The 18,148-nt window shown below is 36.5% G+C and overlaps 1 protein-coding gene across 7 annotated transcripts in view; it reads right to left on the bottom strand.

Moving 5' to 3' along the window:
- Gdap1 (ganglioside induced differentiation associated protein 1) overlaps positions 1 to 18,148 on the bottom strand; it is a 47,907-nt gene that overhangs the window by 8,285 nt on the left and 21,474 nt on the right. Inside the window, exons 1-2 of one of the 7 annotated variants that reach the window (XM_026380045.2) lie at positions 9,158 to 9,312; positions 8,251 to 8,443 (exon numbers count right to left, since the gene is read on the bottom strand). The exons of 1 other annotated variant lie outside the window; for it this stretch is intronic. In XM_026380045.2, the coding sequence (XP_026235830.2) occupies positions 8,251 to 8,443; positions 9,158 to 9,274 (310 nt within the window). In that variant the 5' untranslated portion in view covers positions 9,275 to 9,312. Of the gene's footprint in view, positions 1 to 8,250; positions 8,444 to 9,014; positions 9,033 to 9,157; positions 9,313 to 18,148 lie in introns of those variants that run through there. 5 more of the 7 variants (XM_026380046.2, XM_026380047.2, XM_026380048.2 and 2 more) reach the window with 5 other exon arrangements.

Here is an 18,148-nt window from a genome sequence, read left to right on the forward strand (position 1 = left end):
TATTGATTTCTTAGTTTGCATTACCTATTTAATTTAGAATCCTTCTGAGAATCTCATACTCATTCATAAATGTCAATGATTCATAGTTGGTTGCCATCAACAGAGCATTTCAGGCAAGATCTCCTAATGTCTGACCAAGCAGAATAAGCTTTTTAAACTAGCAGGCTATTTCTGACTCTAAGGAAAAAAAAATAAGAAGATGGATTACTCTTCAAACCAGCAGACAAATGTCTAATTCCCTGCTGGAGAGTCCAACACTAAAGGCTGCATTAGAATAACCAAGAATGAAGTATCAGCTACATTCTGCTCCTCCAAAAGATTACCACACCAGAACATACTGCAATACTGACCCCACATGGAAAAAGGGCAGGTAAGTCACCTATGCCACAGTCAGGCTCTCAATGCAAAGAATCTTACAATTAGCTCCTTGGGTTGACTTCTCAGGACCTCTACAGTGAACGTGCAATGCACCAGGACCCAACTAACGCATGGTAGTCATTTCCATGCAGACCACAGATCCCAGGCCTTGAATTCTTAAGGAATTTTTAGCCTCTCATTTACCACCAAACTCTTCTCAAAATACTAATGTTCTTAAATGCATAAAATACAAGACATGGGATTGCAAAAGAAATTATATTGAAAATAACTTTAAATAATACTAATATGCATGCCTCTTTAACACATGAATAAGATTTAGCAGCAGGTCTAATAACTACCCTAGTTAAAAAATATTAAGATATCTATAATAATTTAATATACCATTAATGGATCTGATTTTCATTGGTAACAAAGTCATAAGCATTCCTGATATTGTTATGGATTATACCATTATTATATGGTAATGAAAGGAAATAATAGGTTCCTGTTAGAAATTAGTAAAAATAAAGAAAATTTTTTCCCAAATATTTCAGCTCTCCTAAATTCTATTCCTAAATCCTTAAGGACAACATTTTCAACATATAGACTAAGGATCCTTACAATTATTTGTTTCCCCCAAGACACCTTGCGGGGAATCCACAAAATCAAAGCTACTTTTTAATAACAACACACTAAGATGTTGTTTGTTTTTTCACTCTTGCTGTTTCTTAAGCATAGGGCAGAAATTTCCAGAGGCCACAGGAAAGGTGATTACTACATCATTTTGACAACTAGCAGGATGTGTGATTGAACATTTTAAAATTTTCTCAGTTTAAATTTCTAAATATAAGTATTGATAGAAATGATTCACATAAACAAAACTCTTAGGCATCCTCAATTATTTGTAAGACAAAGGGATCATGAGACCAAAAAAGTTTTAGAACCACTGCTTTAGGGAAATCAAAGATCCTCATGTTAATAACCATAAACAGCACAACATTTTCAAATGCTTCCCAAATGTCAAATTGATGACTGCTGGCTCTGGCTGCCTCTGGTGCCAGGCCCTGAAGCATTCTCCAGAGCAGCATTCTACTTCCTTCCCAGGAAAATAAACGAGAGAAGGAAAAACAACGTCTAATTGCTTCCTGGGTTAGTTCCATCTGCCAAACCTGAATTCTTCATAGGAGAACAAATGCTTAAATTCATGAAAATAAATTTCTTCTTCTCCTGCCTTTGCCATCGACTATCTCCTAAAGTACTCCACCAGACACAGCATAAGATGCCCACTGCATCCATACTTTCTACCCATCTCCCTTTTCTCCCCACATGCTTCAAGGATGTCCTATCCAACATCACACAGGCAACCTCTTCACCCCAGGGCACTGCAGCATCCACTGCCTCTGGCAACAATTTTTCAAAAGACAGTTGGGAATTTCCTTTGAATTGTACAAGATATCTTCCCTCCCAATCCCATTCTATTTTAGTTTCCAACTCTTTCATTAAGCATCTTGGTTATATACAATACACAGAGGAAGGGCAGGGAATCAGGGGAGTTTTCAGAAGCAAGTGATGAGAGGAGGTTCCAGTATTGGGGAGCGAGGTTGCACAGTAAGAGCCAGGCTTGGTGACTGCAAGAATAAATCAAGGTAGGGGTGTAAGCTCAGTTGCAGGATATGTGCTCAGCATGCACAAGGCCCTGGGTTCAATATCCAGGACCACTACCAACAACAAAGAGAATAAATAGATAAATTTACAGGTATTGCACCTAAAGGAGGTGGCAAATTAGAAAGATGCCAATAGAGATAAAGCAGAGTTCCTATAGCAGAAAGAAAGATGTGATAACAGCAAGAGAAACCAAAAGAGGAGGGGGGGGAGGCAAAAACAACAATAGAAGCATTCTGCAGCCATTTAGTGGAAACAAATGGCCTGTATGTAAGCCCCTGTGTTGCTGAGTAGAATAACAATAACAATAATAGCTCTAGGCTATTTAAACAAAAAACAAAAATACAATGGGTTTTCTCAAGGGCAAAAATGAAAAGAGTTAGGAGTTTAAAAGTGTAAGTTTCCATTATTCTACTAAATTAACTGCTCTGGTTTCCTAACATCTCTAGTGACAGTGGATAAAGCCATTATTATGTCTTGTTTTCAAGGAAGACACACTCCTCAGGTCTATTTTAGTAACTTCCCTATCTTCCTTATTAGATTAATGAAAACACATTAAAATTCAAATCTAATTCTATTGCTTTTTTTATTGCATAGTGGGGGCATGAGTATATACATAAGTAACTGAACGATAGTGTACCCTTAAATTAGGCATCCATCAAGCTATTTAAAAATGTAATAACGGTAAACAAGTCATGACCTGAAGCAAAAGATATGGTTACAAGCGGACTAAAGACTCTCATCACTTTGGTACTAGAAAGATTAAATCTAAACACAAAAAAGAAAAAAAACACTTGGTGTCAAATTATGTGAACTCACGATATGCCTCCAGGGTTTTCTGAGACAAAGACAAATCTAGCATTTATTTTTCAAAATAATTTATACATTATATAGTAAATGTTCACCTATTTAAGACTTTTAACAGAAACATTTGCAATGAGAGGGACAAATATTACTTGTGCCAACTGTTGGATACACTTACAGAACTATGGCCTCTGCACTTCAAAATCCCTGTCTGCCTGCTAAAATTGGACAAATCACAAAGTAAAACAATAACTTCTTTTCAAGCAACTTTTATTGACATAATCATTAATCTTAAAGACTCATTTTCTGTTCCTTACCATTTTCTCCAGTTTGTGTTAATATGAAGCTTTCAGTAGATGTGCTAAAAGGTATATGAAGTTATTCAATTATTTAATTATATATGAGCATTATATACGAAAACCATTCATTGATAAGCATAAAATCATTTTATAAACCTTAACAACTGGCCTTAAATATTTTAATGTAACAATTACTTCAAAATTAATGTTTTTTAAAATGTTATGCTTTAATTTTAATATATACTGTATTTATAAAATAAATTTATATTTCCTGGTCAGATTTATATGTTATTCTAATATCAGACCAGGATAGTTGATTATTTCCAAAGCAAATTCAATTTCTAAACACTTTAAATGATATAAGGCACAGGATATAATTTTCAAATTATAACATATTAAATTACCAAAACTCAATATTCATCATATATCATTGATTCTAGCTTACCATTCAGTTATTTGGCATAATAAATATCAGATGTTCTAATATTTTAGAGTAACTTCATACTCGTTTTTTAATTCTAGTAGCCAAATTAAATTTTATTTGAAGAAATTTTGAATAGGAAATAAATAGCCGGATTTTAAAATTCATATTAGTGTGTCCTTGTCATATCCTGTTCCTGAGTTTGCCTAATTTGCTTACTGTCATACCTCATCTAACTTAATCAATGGCTTGCTTTAATAGAATTATTCATTACACACCTGCACTGAAGAAGATATCAAGTACATGAAAAACTGAATAGTAATAATAGCATATGCATATATTAAAAACAAATTAGAAACTTTTATTGAACTTATAGGAAAAAAATATTTGAAGATTAATAAGCTTCCAATGATTTGGGATCTCTGAAGTATGCTGGGACCTTGCACCCAATTAATACCCAATAAATGGCTACTGAAAGAATGAATGAAAGGGGAGCACTAGGCCAGCTCTTAATTGGGTCTGTCTAAATTCCTCCTTTGGCCCAAGTCTTGCCTGGACAATATCAGTCATGTCTACATCCTTCCTCCATGTGTATGCTTTCCAAAAACAAAAAAAAAATAAAATAAAATAATCAAACATAGCCATTAACCAATTTATATATGCATGATTTTAGGCTAAGACTTGAAAAGGATTACCTTGACTCTCATATTTCTCCCCTAAAACTATCCATTATTTAATGAATCATCACAAAAACACAAGGATATAGACATGAATAGTGGTACACAAAAAGGTCAAGCAAATCCTCATTTTTAGTATAGACCCCAGTTGACAGAATAAAAAAGGAGAGCAAAGGACAACAGGGATACTGGTCCATTATATGCTGTTGTTCTTTAGAAGAACGGCCACACCAGCTTCTCCTCATCACACCTCTTGAACCACATCCGCTTATTATCATTCTGACATGTCAGCATTCCTCAAAAATCCTATCCATACCTACACAAAATGCCAAATGTTCTGACCAACTTTGAATGCAGAGGATTACCACCTGTACAGTCCAGATAGAACCTGAGATAACACTAGCCTTTTGGTTTCATTATCCTTCCTTAAGTCAGCTGATTTTTAAAAACAAAATTCATATATTACATTAACCTCATTAAAGTTTATCTGAGCTTTTTTTTAATTCTTATTCCATCAGAAACATTTCTTAAGATGGTCATCATTTTAACCATTTTAGATTTTCTGTCATTCACATATGTAATAGAATGTCTTCTATGTCTTTATTCAACTCATTTATACGATCTTCAGGTTCAAGTCAGAGAATTGAAGACTATAGAATACTAGGGTTGGGGGTTGAGACTCAGTGGTATAGAGGTTACCAGGATGCACAAGACTCTGGATTAAATCCCCAGCACAGCTAAAATGAAAAGAATGCCCTAGAGATCCCCAACCAGGCTGACACCTATTTCAATAATTCACACTCATTTTAATCATTCAAAAGCATTTTAAAGCACCTATTAAAAAGCATTCATTTGTGCAAGGCATTGGGAATACAGTTTTTAATAAGATAGGCATTGTCTCTGACCTCATGGTGCTTACAGTACTCTATAAGTCATTCACATATTTAAAATAAAGCATGATAAAAATAATCATAAGTAAAATAAGAGTCCATAGCTAGAAGGGCAACCTGGTGTAAGAAATCTATAAATGAATATCCGTCAACATGCTAATTTATTCATCTACAAATGGTGCATTACTATCAGCTAGCTATATTTGTCTCTTTATCCCACAAGGGTATTGTATAAAGTGATCTGAAATGCTCTACTTACATCAAGATACAATGTATCTACAACCATGGCTGGTACATAATAGACACCTTTTTAAAATATGTTTGTCACATTCTCAAGCCATGTTGAGACTTAAACTAGTTTCTTCTACTGAAAGACCCAAAACTTTTAAAACTATATTTTAAAAACCCTTGGCAATTTTATCAGTTGCAGAGATACAACAGATCCAACCAACTCTTATTTCACTCGTTTCTCTTTCCCAGGAGAGTAGTTATTTAATTGGAAAGGAGGGGAAAAAAAAACATTGGCAGTCCATTCTAGAATTCTGCCAGACTTCAAGTCAGTAATTTACAGCAGTGCTTAAAGCTTCAACACAGTAATTTATAGCATTATTCTCAAACTTTAATGTACATATAAATCATGCAGGGTTCTTGTTAAAACAAAGGTTCTAATTCTGTAGATCTGCTGTGAGATTTACAGTGCTGCATTCTAACAAGCTCTTGGGTGATGTCAGTGCTGCTGGTGGATACAACACAGTTTAAATGTCAGGATCATAGGATTCCACTCTCTCCTTTCTTTTAACTGCTGGGATTACGTTTATCACTTGTCTGGCTCTTTTCCTATTTCCCCATGAGTTCTTAAAGATAAAAATTAAGTATCTTAATTACAATAGTGATAACACTGATGTGTGTTTTGTTTTTTTTAATTCCAATACTCTGAGGTAAATTTCATCTTGACCTTTCAACTGGATTAGGCTTGATTTATATGACTATTGCTCTCTTTCTGTCTTTCTATCTACCATAAATTATAGATCCCTTAATCTTTTTTTTTTAATCCTTTCCAATTGGATACTTACCCTCCTGGGAAAGAGGAAAGAGTGAAATAAGAGTTCATTGGACTTGCTTTATCTCTACAACTGATAAACCTGAATCACTTAATCTAAAAGGCAAATAGAGAAATTTAATCACTAAAGGTATTCAGCAACTTAGTAGGTGCATCAGACTAAAAGCTGGAACTCTTGGTTTCATTCTTATAAAAGCTCAACCAGAACAAAGACTGCAATTCTATATTTCCATTCTATCATGTAGTTCAGAGTAACCTCCCCTCTATTTCAATAAGCAATCATAAAAAAACAGTATTTCCCTGGGTTAATTATCTAAATATAACTTAGCAAGACCCAGAATGCATTTCATTTTTGTCATTATTATATGGTAAGAGCAAAAGAGAAAGCCTAAGGAAAATTTTAAGGAAACCTAATATCAGTAACATTACTATGTCATAAAATATCATTGCAGAATTTCTCAGGAGGAAAAACAGTATAAGAAGGAGAAAAAGAAGGTGCAAGAGATGTGTAATATGACAGTAGTAGTATTAGTTCATCAACGCTACCAAAAAGATTTAAATATGAGTTTCCACTTAAAAATTTTTATCATATAAAATAGAATTCTTACACATTTTTTGTTCATTAGCATAATCATTTCTCCCAAGAAATACAAATTATAAACAGACTTATCCATTTCCAAAAAGCTTAAGGTTGAGAAAAATTGTCAAATCAGTCACTATTTTCAGTATGATTCCCAGCATATAAGCAACAACAAATAATAGTGAAGAATAAGTAGTTCATGAAAACATTTGATTTAGGCCAAGGTCACCTTTAATCGTCCAATCAGAATCCAGAATCTAAGAAATTTTAATAGTGGTATTCCCTTAGCGAGTGTATATGTGTATATGTATATGTATGTGCGCACATGCGTGCGTGCGCGGCACACACACACACACAAATAAGAATAGGGATTGCTCATCTAAGTTCTTGGGCTTTCCCATCCTCCTAATTTAGGTCTCATACCCATTTTCCTTCTGGATACCTCAGATAATTCTTGGTCTGGTAATTTCCTTCCTCAGTTGCTTCTAATTCGGGTTTACGTGCTGGTTTCATCCTATGAAATTAAACATTAGCATAACTAGTAGTAGATGAAAAGTAACTGGATCTCAGTTCTCTTAGAAGAAAACTCAGCTGAAAATTAGGATCCCCATGCCCTGCCCTCAGCTCCACCAGCGATCAGCAGTGTAATCTTGGGCAAATCACTGAAGCCACAGTTCACCTAAAAGGGTTGTCATTAGGAATAAGTGAGAACACGTAAGTGGCAAAGACTACGGGAAACAGCCCATTTGGTATGAAGGCGATAGCGGCCAAAGACCCTGCTATAAAATGGCCACATTGCCTTGAGTAGCTCTCTGTTCCTCTTTCTTCATGTACAAAATGGTAATAATTAGTCTATCTTGCCTGTCTCAGACAGGTTCATTTGATGACAAATAGAAACTATAAAATGTTTGATATATAAGCTATTAAATGACTATTACTGACAAACACTATACAAATTTAAGCCCTATTCTGTTTTTTTTTAAAAAAAAAGATTTTAAAAATTCCAACTATACAGAAGTACTAGGACATAGAAATCGAAGTACACTAATGTTCTATTCTACTTTTTCTGAGGTTTATTCCTCTTTTTCCTCTTAAGATGAAACCACTTGATAGATTGAATTGGTTTTCACAGTGTATATTTAGAATCAGTATTCTGAATTTGACTCTAAGGCAATTAAATCACAACCACAAGCCACAACACCTGCAGGGTTTTCTGCAAATAGATTTAAAAGAAAAAATTTGACATTAACATTTGTACTTTAAATGAAATTCTTTTAAACAGAGTTTATGCATACTGGTTTATGCAAAATTTGTTATTGACCTATATTATATTCGTGTGCTTATGGAAATGGAAAAGGTTTTTAATAACTAATCCACCATAATAAAATGAGAAAGGGGAGAGAGAGGGGGAGAGGGAGGGGAGAGGGACGGGGGAGAGAAAGAAGGTGCACATTTGTGTTGAGAGTAAATCCAAGAAATCACAAATAGCCTTAACATTACCATCCAGGAAAGTCTGTTCAAGATAATCAATGATCTGAGTGGCCTCACAAATTATGTTTTCCCCGTGGATAAGGACAGGCACTTCTCCAGTTGAGTTCAAACGCATAAACCAAGGCTCATTGTGCTCACTCAGGGGCAGACTTACATCATGTTCCTCGCACTTCAATGCCTTTTCAGCAATTACCAAACGCACCTGGAAGAGTTCACAAGGGTTACTGCAAGTGCAGATAAGCTTTCCGTTAAATGACTTCCTGGATACTACTAAGCAGCCTTGCTGGGCTTCCAGAGATATTAACATTTTAAACGTTCTTTATAATGATAACTATTCATAGAACGAATAAGTGAGATGTATTCCAGGGTCCTACTCTTAAAAAAAAAAAAAAAAAATAGAGAAGACAAAGTACTGAAAATGATTCTGTCTGTATTGATTGTAGTCACCTTTCCCATCACCACCACTTTATGTCCTAAACCTCACTATGAGTCCTTCCCCGGCAAGAGGTTGAAGTACAGGTATCCTGGGCCTTGATGGAGAGAGTGAATTTTAGGAAGAGTGAAGAAGGGAGGGTTAAAAAAGAATGTAGATTATTAAGCGGTTGAATTAAGGCGCCTCCGTCTGCCAGACTCCACAGGGCCCGGCGCGCAAGATCCAGAGAGGCCTTTCAGATTCTGAAAGTGATGCTTTCTCATTGCATGTCACGACTGGCAGTGTTGGGTCACTCCCTTTCCATCCCAGACGGATTCTCCCGCCTTTTCCCAAAGCTCACCCCAGCCCCGGAGCGCGTGCCCGCCGGGTTAGGACTCCGGAGGCGGGTTTCTGGGTAGGCCGGCGTGGCCCGGCGACACCCAGCGGGAGCTGTCCCGGTGCTGAAACCCGATCCGCGCGGCCCCTGGCAGCCGAGGCCTGTACCTTTTGAGAGCTGAAGGAATGCGTCCAGTGGTACAGAATGAGCTTAACCTCCGCGTCGGACTTGCCTTCCGCCATCAAGGGCGCTCCCGCCCTCTGCTCGTCCTGCCTCCGAGCCATTGCGGAGTGCTGGAGCGCAGGGAGCCTCGCCCGTCCGCCCTGCGCTTCTCCCACCCACGCCGCCTGGCGGAGCTTCTCTAGGTTTGCCCCGACGCCTGATGGGGGGACGATGAAGAGACCTCTGGGAAGTGTAGTTTTCACCCGCGAGAAGCTGCGGGGCCGAGGCCGCAGAGAAGCAGAGCTCTGCGCGCGCACGAGAGCCTGGAGCGCGGCAGTCAGCTGGGAGGCGCACCTGGGAGTATTTTAGGTTAAAAAAAAAAAATCTAAAATATGAGTCCCTGCTTATTACGGTGAGTAAGGGAAAGATGGAGATAGCAAATTACTCATTGGCTTTGGAGGTTGTTTGGGTAGAAGGGAGCAGTTTCCCAAGATACTTAGGGCTCTTTGGTGAAAAGGAAGTTCCGGTGACAGATTAATCAGGACCAATGAGTTTTCACTAGAAGATGCTCTCATGAAAAAGGAAAAAAAAATAAAAATAAACAATAGCGATGTAAAACAGACTAGTTGTTAAACACAAAATTTTACAGCAGAACTACCTGGACTTATGTCCTAGTTTTTTTCTTCTTCCCCATTTTTGAAGTGGAGGTAATTTTTATTTTGCTCATAAGATTTTTGCAAGAACTTAATACATAAATAAAATGTTTAAACACTCAGCTGGCACGTTGTAGACACGTAATATTATTCACAAGCTCAGACTTATAAAAGTATCTTTATAGTCATAGGCAGAATCATGCTTTAATACTAATTACCATTGTATACCTCTTAAGATTTGGCATCATAGTAAACTGATAACATTTTTAGTAAATACATATAAATAGGATCATGAAATAAATCCCTGTGTAATTTGTGCAGCAAACATTGAGTACCTACTATTTTCCAGGTATTTTACTAGATCCGGGGAATACAAAGTTGTGTGTGACCTGAAACCTGGCACCCAAAATATAATTCTGGTGGCAGAGACAACAAATAGATAAGCACAATAAAGATTAAAACTGTCTTAGGGCAAGCACAAGATACTGTGAGAAAGGAAGGGATGGTGCCCAGCCCAGATAGGAAGGGCCACTAGGAGACACAAAAATCTCCTGAGGTTCTTCCAAAGAGTGCAATAAAGACAGCACTTCATTTGTTCCCTGCAATTTTTACAATTTTAAAAGATTTTGTACTGTCTTCATATATTCTTATATTAGTTTAAATGCTTAAGCAAAAGGGATCTTGCAGAATTTGTTTTTTAATCAGGTCACTGCCCCCACCTCACCCCAGGCCTAGTATTGAGTCCAGGTCCCCAAGCATGCCAAGCAAGTGCTCTACCATTGAGCTCCACCCTCAGTTTGCTTTAAAGTAGAAGGGGAATGAACAAACTTTGAAATTAGACAGAATAGATCTTAAAGTCAGCTGTCACTCTGCTGTCTCTTCAGCTTTTACTTCATCACATATAAAATATGTATGTGTAAAAATATGTGCCAACCCAGAATGCCATGGGAATTGGAGGAGAGAATTGTACCAAGAAAAAAAGCACCAAGACACTGCCCGGAATGTAGCAGTTGATGGAAAGGTGCCTAAGAGCCCTTCCACTGACAGGAAAAGACATCATACTACACTGAATCCTCTCTTTTTAGGCCTCACAATTCTTACAACTACAGTATCTATATAATCCTCCCATTCTTCAGAAGAAGAACTGTATTTTTAATTTCCCAACCCCAGATTCTGCAATATATTATATAGTTCCTTTTTCCTTGATTTTGCCAAATCACCTCAATATTTGAATAAATGCAACACTCATGTTGAGCCATCTAATGCTTGCAGCTGAAAGAGGCCTGACAACAAAACCCTGGTTCATCAAACACTAAGAACTTCCTTCTCCATTACATCTTCTCAGTAGCAAAACCATATAGTGGGCATTGAATGAGCCGCCTGATTGCTCTGTCGGTGTTTAGTACCAAGTATTCATATTCATTGGCAATGTAAACATGTGAAGGGCCTCTGAAGGGAAATTTATCAATATGCATCAAAAATCTTCAAAATGGACATAACTTATGTCAATTCCTGTATTTTCAGTTTAAGGAAAAACTAACAAAATCTCCAGTTGGCCCTAAAAACATCTATTTTCCACTTCTTCTTTGGTAATAGAAATTTTAGCAAAGCACGTGGCTGCTGAGAATAAAAACTGCATTTCCCAGGCTACACTGCAGCTAAATGTGGCCCTATGACTGTATTCAAACAAAAGGGCATGGATGTGCCACACACATGTTCTAAGAATCATCCTCACAGAGGCAGCCAGATGTTTGCCTCCTCATCCCCATCTCCATCCTGCCCCCAGGAAAGTGGACACTGACTTAGATGAGGAGGAAGGAGGCCACACACTAGGAATGGCTAAGTCATGAGCTGGGAGGGAAATAACCTATGAAGACACTGGGGAGCAGAACTACCATAACCACCTCCATCTCCAAAGCTCCATACTTAAAAATATATATATATATATAAGCCATCTGGATTAAGGCAGTGTTTTAGTGAGCTTTCCCATTGCTACAAAAAAAAAAGACCTGAAAAGAACAATTTTAGAAGAGGAAGAGTTCATTTGATGCATAGTTTCAGAATTCTCAGTTCATAGAAGGCTGGCTCCATTCCTTTGAGCTCAAGGTGAGGCAGAACATCATGGTGGAAGAGTGTGGTGTGTGGTGGAGGAAAGCAGCTCAGGGAATGACAATCAGGAAGCAGAGTGTTTTAGTCAGCACTTTCGCTGCTGTGACTAAAAGGTCCAAACCAGAACAACTGTAGAGGAGGAAAGATTTATTTAGGGGCTCACAGTTTCAGAGGTCTCAATCCATAGACAACAGGCTCCATTTCTCAGGACTCTTGGTGACGCAAGACATCATGATGGAAGAGTATGGCAGAGGGAAGCAGCTCACATGATGATCAGAAAGCTAAGAAAGGTCTCAACTTGCTAGATAGAAATATATACCCCAAAGCCATGCCCCCAATTCCCACCTCCTCCAGCCACACCCTATCACTTCAGTTACCACTAAGTTAATCCCCATCTGAGGGTTAATTCACTGATTGGGTTAAGACTCTCACAACCCAAACGTTTCTCCTCTGAACCTTCTTGCATTGTCTCAGACGTGAGCTTTTGGGGGACACCTTACATCCAAACCATAACAACAAAGTTCAGCATTGCTCACCAGAGACAAAATATAAACTCCAAAGGCATGCCCCCCAATGACCTACCACTCAGCCACACCCTATCTGCCTACAGATACCACCCAGTTAATCCTTATCAGTGGATTAATGCACTGATTAAGTTAAGGTTCTCATAACAACCCAATCATTTCACCTCCAAACTTTCTTGCATTGTCTCACACATGCACTTTTGGGGGACAACACATATCTAAACCATAATAGGCAGTGTTATTTGGGGTTTTCCAGATGCTTATGTCTTAACTTCTTCTCACTAATATATCAACTTTGTGAAATACAAGTGGTTTCTATTTCTTTATGCTTCTGTAGATTCTAATTTTTCTATAATTGGATATGTATTGTTTTTACCTCTTAAAGATGTGAACACTAAAAGAATATCATTTCCTTTTATTTTTGTATCCCAGTAAAAACCACTGGTAGGTAATACAAAAATCATATTATCTATTCAGGTGTTAGTTCAGAGCTTCTATTAAATTGTCTTTATATTCTGTACTATGTCTTTGTATGTCCTAGCATTATTGTGGGCTCCCAGAGGATAGAAGCCAGATTCAGGAAAATTAATGTTTCAGTATACATTTAGTGAACACCACATGTTCCAGGCATAGTACTGGATGCAGAAGACATGGAGTTAAAACTCACGGTCACTGGCCCTATGTGGAAGGAGAAAAATAACATTTAAATGTAGTGTTGTAATAGCTTAAATATTTAAATTATGAGAGCAAAGGACCTAACACGGAGAGGCTTCCCAGAAGAGGCAATAATCTTTACCACAACTAGTATTATATTAAGGGGGCTGTGGCTGTAGCTCAGTGGTAGAGCACCTGCCTCACACCTGTGAGGCACTGGGTTTGATCCTCAGCACCAAATAAAATAAAGGCATTCTGTCCACCTACAACTACAAAAAAATTTTTTTAAATGGCTTTGAGGGTATCCCTGTGAAAGTATGATATTAGGACAGTTGCCAATATACCCAGTGTTGTGCTGCCATTAGCTCATGATAGCTAAATGTTAAATTTTCAGGAATTTTGCAAGCTGATTTTCAATCCAGCCATTACTAAAAATTAATCAAATTGATTTTTTTACTTAATAAATTATTTTTAAAGAAATACTCAAAATTCATCACTCCCTAATTATCTTATTATCTATGCTCTTGAGTTTATTTATGTATTATATCTACATGATGAAAATAGTATATAAGGGTATGCTATTGTGCATCTCTTCCTAACTCTTTGTTCAATGATACTATGTTAGTAGTTTGAAATTTGCCATAGTAGTATTTATAGTACAGAGATCCGTACATGGTATGTTTCTTTTTCCCCAGAGAATTGGTTGTTAAACATTTACTGACATACCTTGGAATGTATCTCTTATTCAGTATTTAATAAATTGTTTTTTATGATGATAGCCAGGAAAATCCTGATTAAATCTGTGAATGAGGGGCTGGGGTTGTGGCTCAGCAATAGAGCACTTGCCTAGCACGGGCAAGACCCTGGGTTCCATCCTCAGCACTGCATAAAAATTAATTAATTAATTAATTAAAGATATTGTGTCCAACTACAACTAAAAAATAAATACTAAAAAAATCTGTGAATGAGTACATTTGTATACTAATCTGCTTTTATCACTTCTTCCTGTCCCAACCAACTTTAGTTCTATTTCCTTCTCCATTTCTCAGACACCCACTGTCTTAGGTACCTTTCATTATTTTCACTGTGCTTAGGAAGAAAGTAGATATGCACACAGCAATCTGTCCACTATGGAACACTGAGCACTTTCTCTAGCACATCTTCCCAGTAGAAATTTTAAAACCATGAAGTAGATACTGCATTAATACTTTATAAACAAATGACATAAAACTTTTGCATCTAAAGAACACATATCACTTTCTTATAACTTAGTTTTGTCTTTATGACAATCCATAATTGATAGTTGCGACACACTCCTTTTTTTTTTTTTTTTTTTTTTTTTTGCAGTGTTGAGGATCATGCATGCTAGGCAAGTACTCTACCACCCTGGAAATGAGATTTAGTAGCTGAGAAATTAGTCCAAAATCCTAGAGTTAGTGACAAAACTATAACTCAAAAATGAATTTCTTACTACTAGTCAGTATTATTTTCTACAATATTATAATAGCCCTAAACCAAGGAGTGTTGAACTTTCAAGCTGTAGACCACTTGAACTGGGCTTTGGGGAAAATATAGCCACTTTCTTGGAAACTATTTCACATAGATATATACATTTCTATGAGAGCTCTTATCAACTATGATATCAAACCACTATTTATGTCTTTCATGTTCATTAGACTAAGCCTTTTAAGGCTTAGGACAAGGATTCAATATTATTCATTTTATATCACCAGGAATCCAGAATAGTGCTTGGTACATAAAAGATGCATCCAAATTGCCTATTAATTGATGGAGAAAAAGAATAGGTAACCAACATCAATAAAACAGTGACAAATAATAATAAGTTGTAGGCTGGTAGCCTACTGCTGTAGAAATGCTATGTGTGATGTAGTGATTTTCATTTGACAAATTTGATATTTACAAATCTGGATTGTGTCTCATGACTCTGTAAATTGACAATCTTTTATGTTACTAGTTATTACAGCACCTTATCATTTAAATGTTTTTGAGTGAATGAAGTCCAAATGGATTTGATTTGCCATAATAGTATAAATACTACTATGGCAAATTTCAAACTATTACCAAGATGTTTTAAAACAACATACATAACTTCTCTGCGTCTGAGTCACCTTACCTATTAAATTATGATAAAATTATAATAAAAATATACTAAATATTTTGGCTACATAGATAGACATTCCAAGTTTGGGAAAGTTCCTTGACCTTGACAATTATGATTTCTGCACTTTCCTCTTTCAATAAGATTTTGATTTAATTATATACTATTATTGTGACTCAATGATGTGGATGTGTGTGTGTGTGTGTGTGTGTGTGTGTGTATATATATATACACACTATGTTAAGTCTTGTTACTGATCTTAAAGATTTTGAGGTAATCTTTATTTATTAGGTAATTCTTGTTTTTTTTTTTAATGAAGGTCATCTAAACCAGATATATTGAAACATGACAAATTAGAATATCCTTATGGTTTTTGATTTTTAATGCACTATTATGAATGACCACAAGAGGTCTCTATTTTTAAAGAAAAGAACATCCCATGGCTATATTTCTTGACAAATTAGAAAACAGACATGGCGATATTCTCCAAAGAATATATTTAACTAAGCAAGTTCAAAAGCAGATCTTCCAAAATTAAAAAAATATATATCTTTTAAACATATAGAAAAATTGAATTGTCTCCACTTTATCCTGACAGTAACAGTGTTAATACTAAGCAAAAATTAGTTTACCTGTTTTGCCTTGACCCATGCCAGTAATCTAATCCATGTGAATTACATAGGATTTACATACAGTAAAAAAAAAAGGCAGGGTGTATTCACTCACATTAAATAGGTATGAGAAATCAAGCACACTGCAAACTAGTCATACTGTGACCAAAAGCACACTGTGCACAAGAGCTCAGTGACCAAGATGTAGTGGCATGAAAAATCTGTATGTGTCAAAGGGGCTTTTCACCATGTGTGAAACCAAGGCATATATGTGGACCAGGGAATGCGTACTCCACCCCAAACAAAGGAGGGTTCCTCATTTAGAAATGATTCTCAATTTTTTTTTATCTTAAATGTGAAGACAATTCCTGTTATCTGATATTTTCAAGCATCTGCAAAACTCTAAGCATTATCTAGTTAAGAGAGATAAAAGATGGCTCATAGAGTACATTGATTTGGTACAAAAATTGCAATGGTTCTGGCTATTTTACCAGAGCTCTAATCACCCTGGCTTCCATATTTAATTTATCACAGTAGTTCCTAAAGTGTGGTCCTCTGATGAGCAATCCATCATTGCCTGGGAACTGGTTAAAAATGCACATTCTACATAATCATTAGCTCTGGGGGGTAGGGCCCAGCAATCTGTGTTTTAAAGTCATCCAGGTTTCGTTGGTGCATATAAGGTTTGACAACTATCAATTTAGTGTATTAACAGTTCTCAGCCTCTTGTTTTACCATCTGTAAAATTTGTAAAGCAGTCTAGTGTGTGAAAGTGAAAAGGCTGACTTAATTGTGCCTGGAAGAAAACGTTAAATAATTTGGAACAACCTCTACAAAACAGGTAAAAGCCTATGATGCCAAGTCATAAGGTGCCAAGCCACCAGTTAGAGTTCCCAAGATCAAGATGTGAAAACTTTACCACTCTTCCCTAAAAATGTGCAATTTTTCACCTGTTGGCTTCTAAGCAAATGCTACAGTGATCAACAATAGCCATGTTTCCTCTGGTTTTTTTTACAACCCAGAGCAAATTATCATGTCAAGCATAACTTGTTAATTCAAGAGACTCTAGCAGTGAGGTTATTATAAATTACAATAATTGAATCTTCTGATTTCCCAAAGAATAAATAACAATGCTAACAATATGCTAAAATCTTTGTTTCTTAGTAAAAAATTCACTTTGAGCAATATTTCTAATGGAAAGCAGTTAACATCTATCTGTTTCCATCCATCTCTACAGTCATGAAAGATGTATGTGTTCAGAATACATGTTTATGGACCATATGAAATTTAAACAGATGTATTTGCACTACTAGATTACTAATTTTTTGGAATATTTACTGTGTACCAGGTACTGTTTTGAGGGCTTTTTATGTATATTGCATTTAACACTTGGAAAATCCCTTAAAGGCAGAGAAAAATATCATCCCTATTTTATCAATGAGGATATTGAAGCAGAGAGTGGCCAGTTAAACTTCACAAACTCACACTATTAGTAGTGTCAAAACTGACTCTTAAATCCAGAAGTCTGGTCTAGAGATCATTTTCTTACACAACCCAGCCTCACTATATAAAGCACAATCATGGTCAGCAACTATGGCTCCCCTAGTCTCACAAATATTATCTAATCCTTAAGTCACTGAATGTTTTACTGCAGGAATAAAATTGTTTAGAGTGGGTAGAAAATATTGGGGGAAGGAGGATGAAAAGAATATCTTCCTAAAAATGAGATAACACTTATCACAAATTTGTATCAACATTCCTATTATAAGACAGGAATTCCTTCTAAAATTTACAAAGTGCCTTTATAAATAGCACTCATTTGATGGCCCAACAACTCCCTTTTAGAGATAAGGAATGGGAATTGAGGTGTGGAGTTGTCCATCCACTAATAAATGGTAGAGCTGAAATTAAAACACAAGGCTCATAGCTCCAAATTCCACACATACTCTATTACATCTGCAGCCTCAGTGTTGCCCACTCCTTGCCTCAGTCTGTGCATGGGCCAGCTCCTCAGCCCCCTCTTTATACTTTGGCATCAAAGTATAAAGACTTCTCTTTTTTCACTGACTTCTGTTCAGTTACTTGAGTTACAGTGATGAATCTGGACTTTGTTGGCCCGGTACTGTGGGGTCTTCCTATTGTGAGTACAGTGGCCAAGGTTATACTTCACTGTGTCATTTCTCCATGTCAACTTAGCATTATTCTCCAGGCTGGCATACTGAGAAATAGTTAAGAGATCAGACTTTACAGTCAGAACTAATTCCAGTCCTGGTTTCACCAATCACCAGCTACATGATCGTGGGCACAGTAAAGAAAGTATACCACC

Source organism: Urocitellus parryii, chromosome 7, assembly GCF_045843805.1.
Source record: "Urocitellus parryii isolate mUroPar1 chromosome 7, mUroPar1.hap1, whole genome shotgun sequence".
NCBI lineage: Eukaryota > Metazoa > Chordata > Mammalia > Rodentia > Sciuridae > Urocitellus > Urocitellus parryii.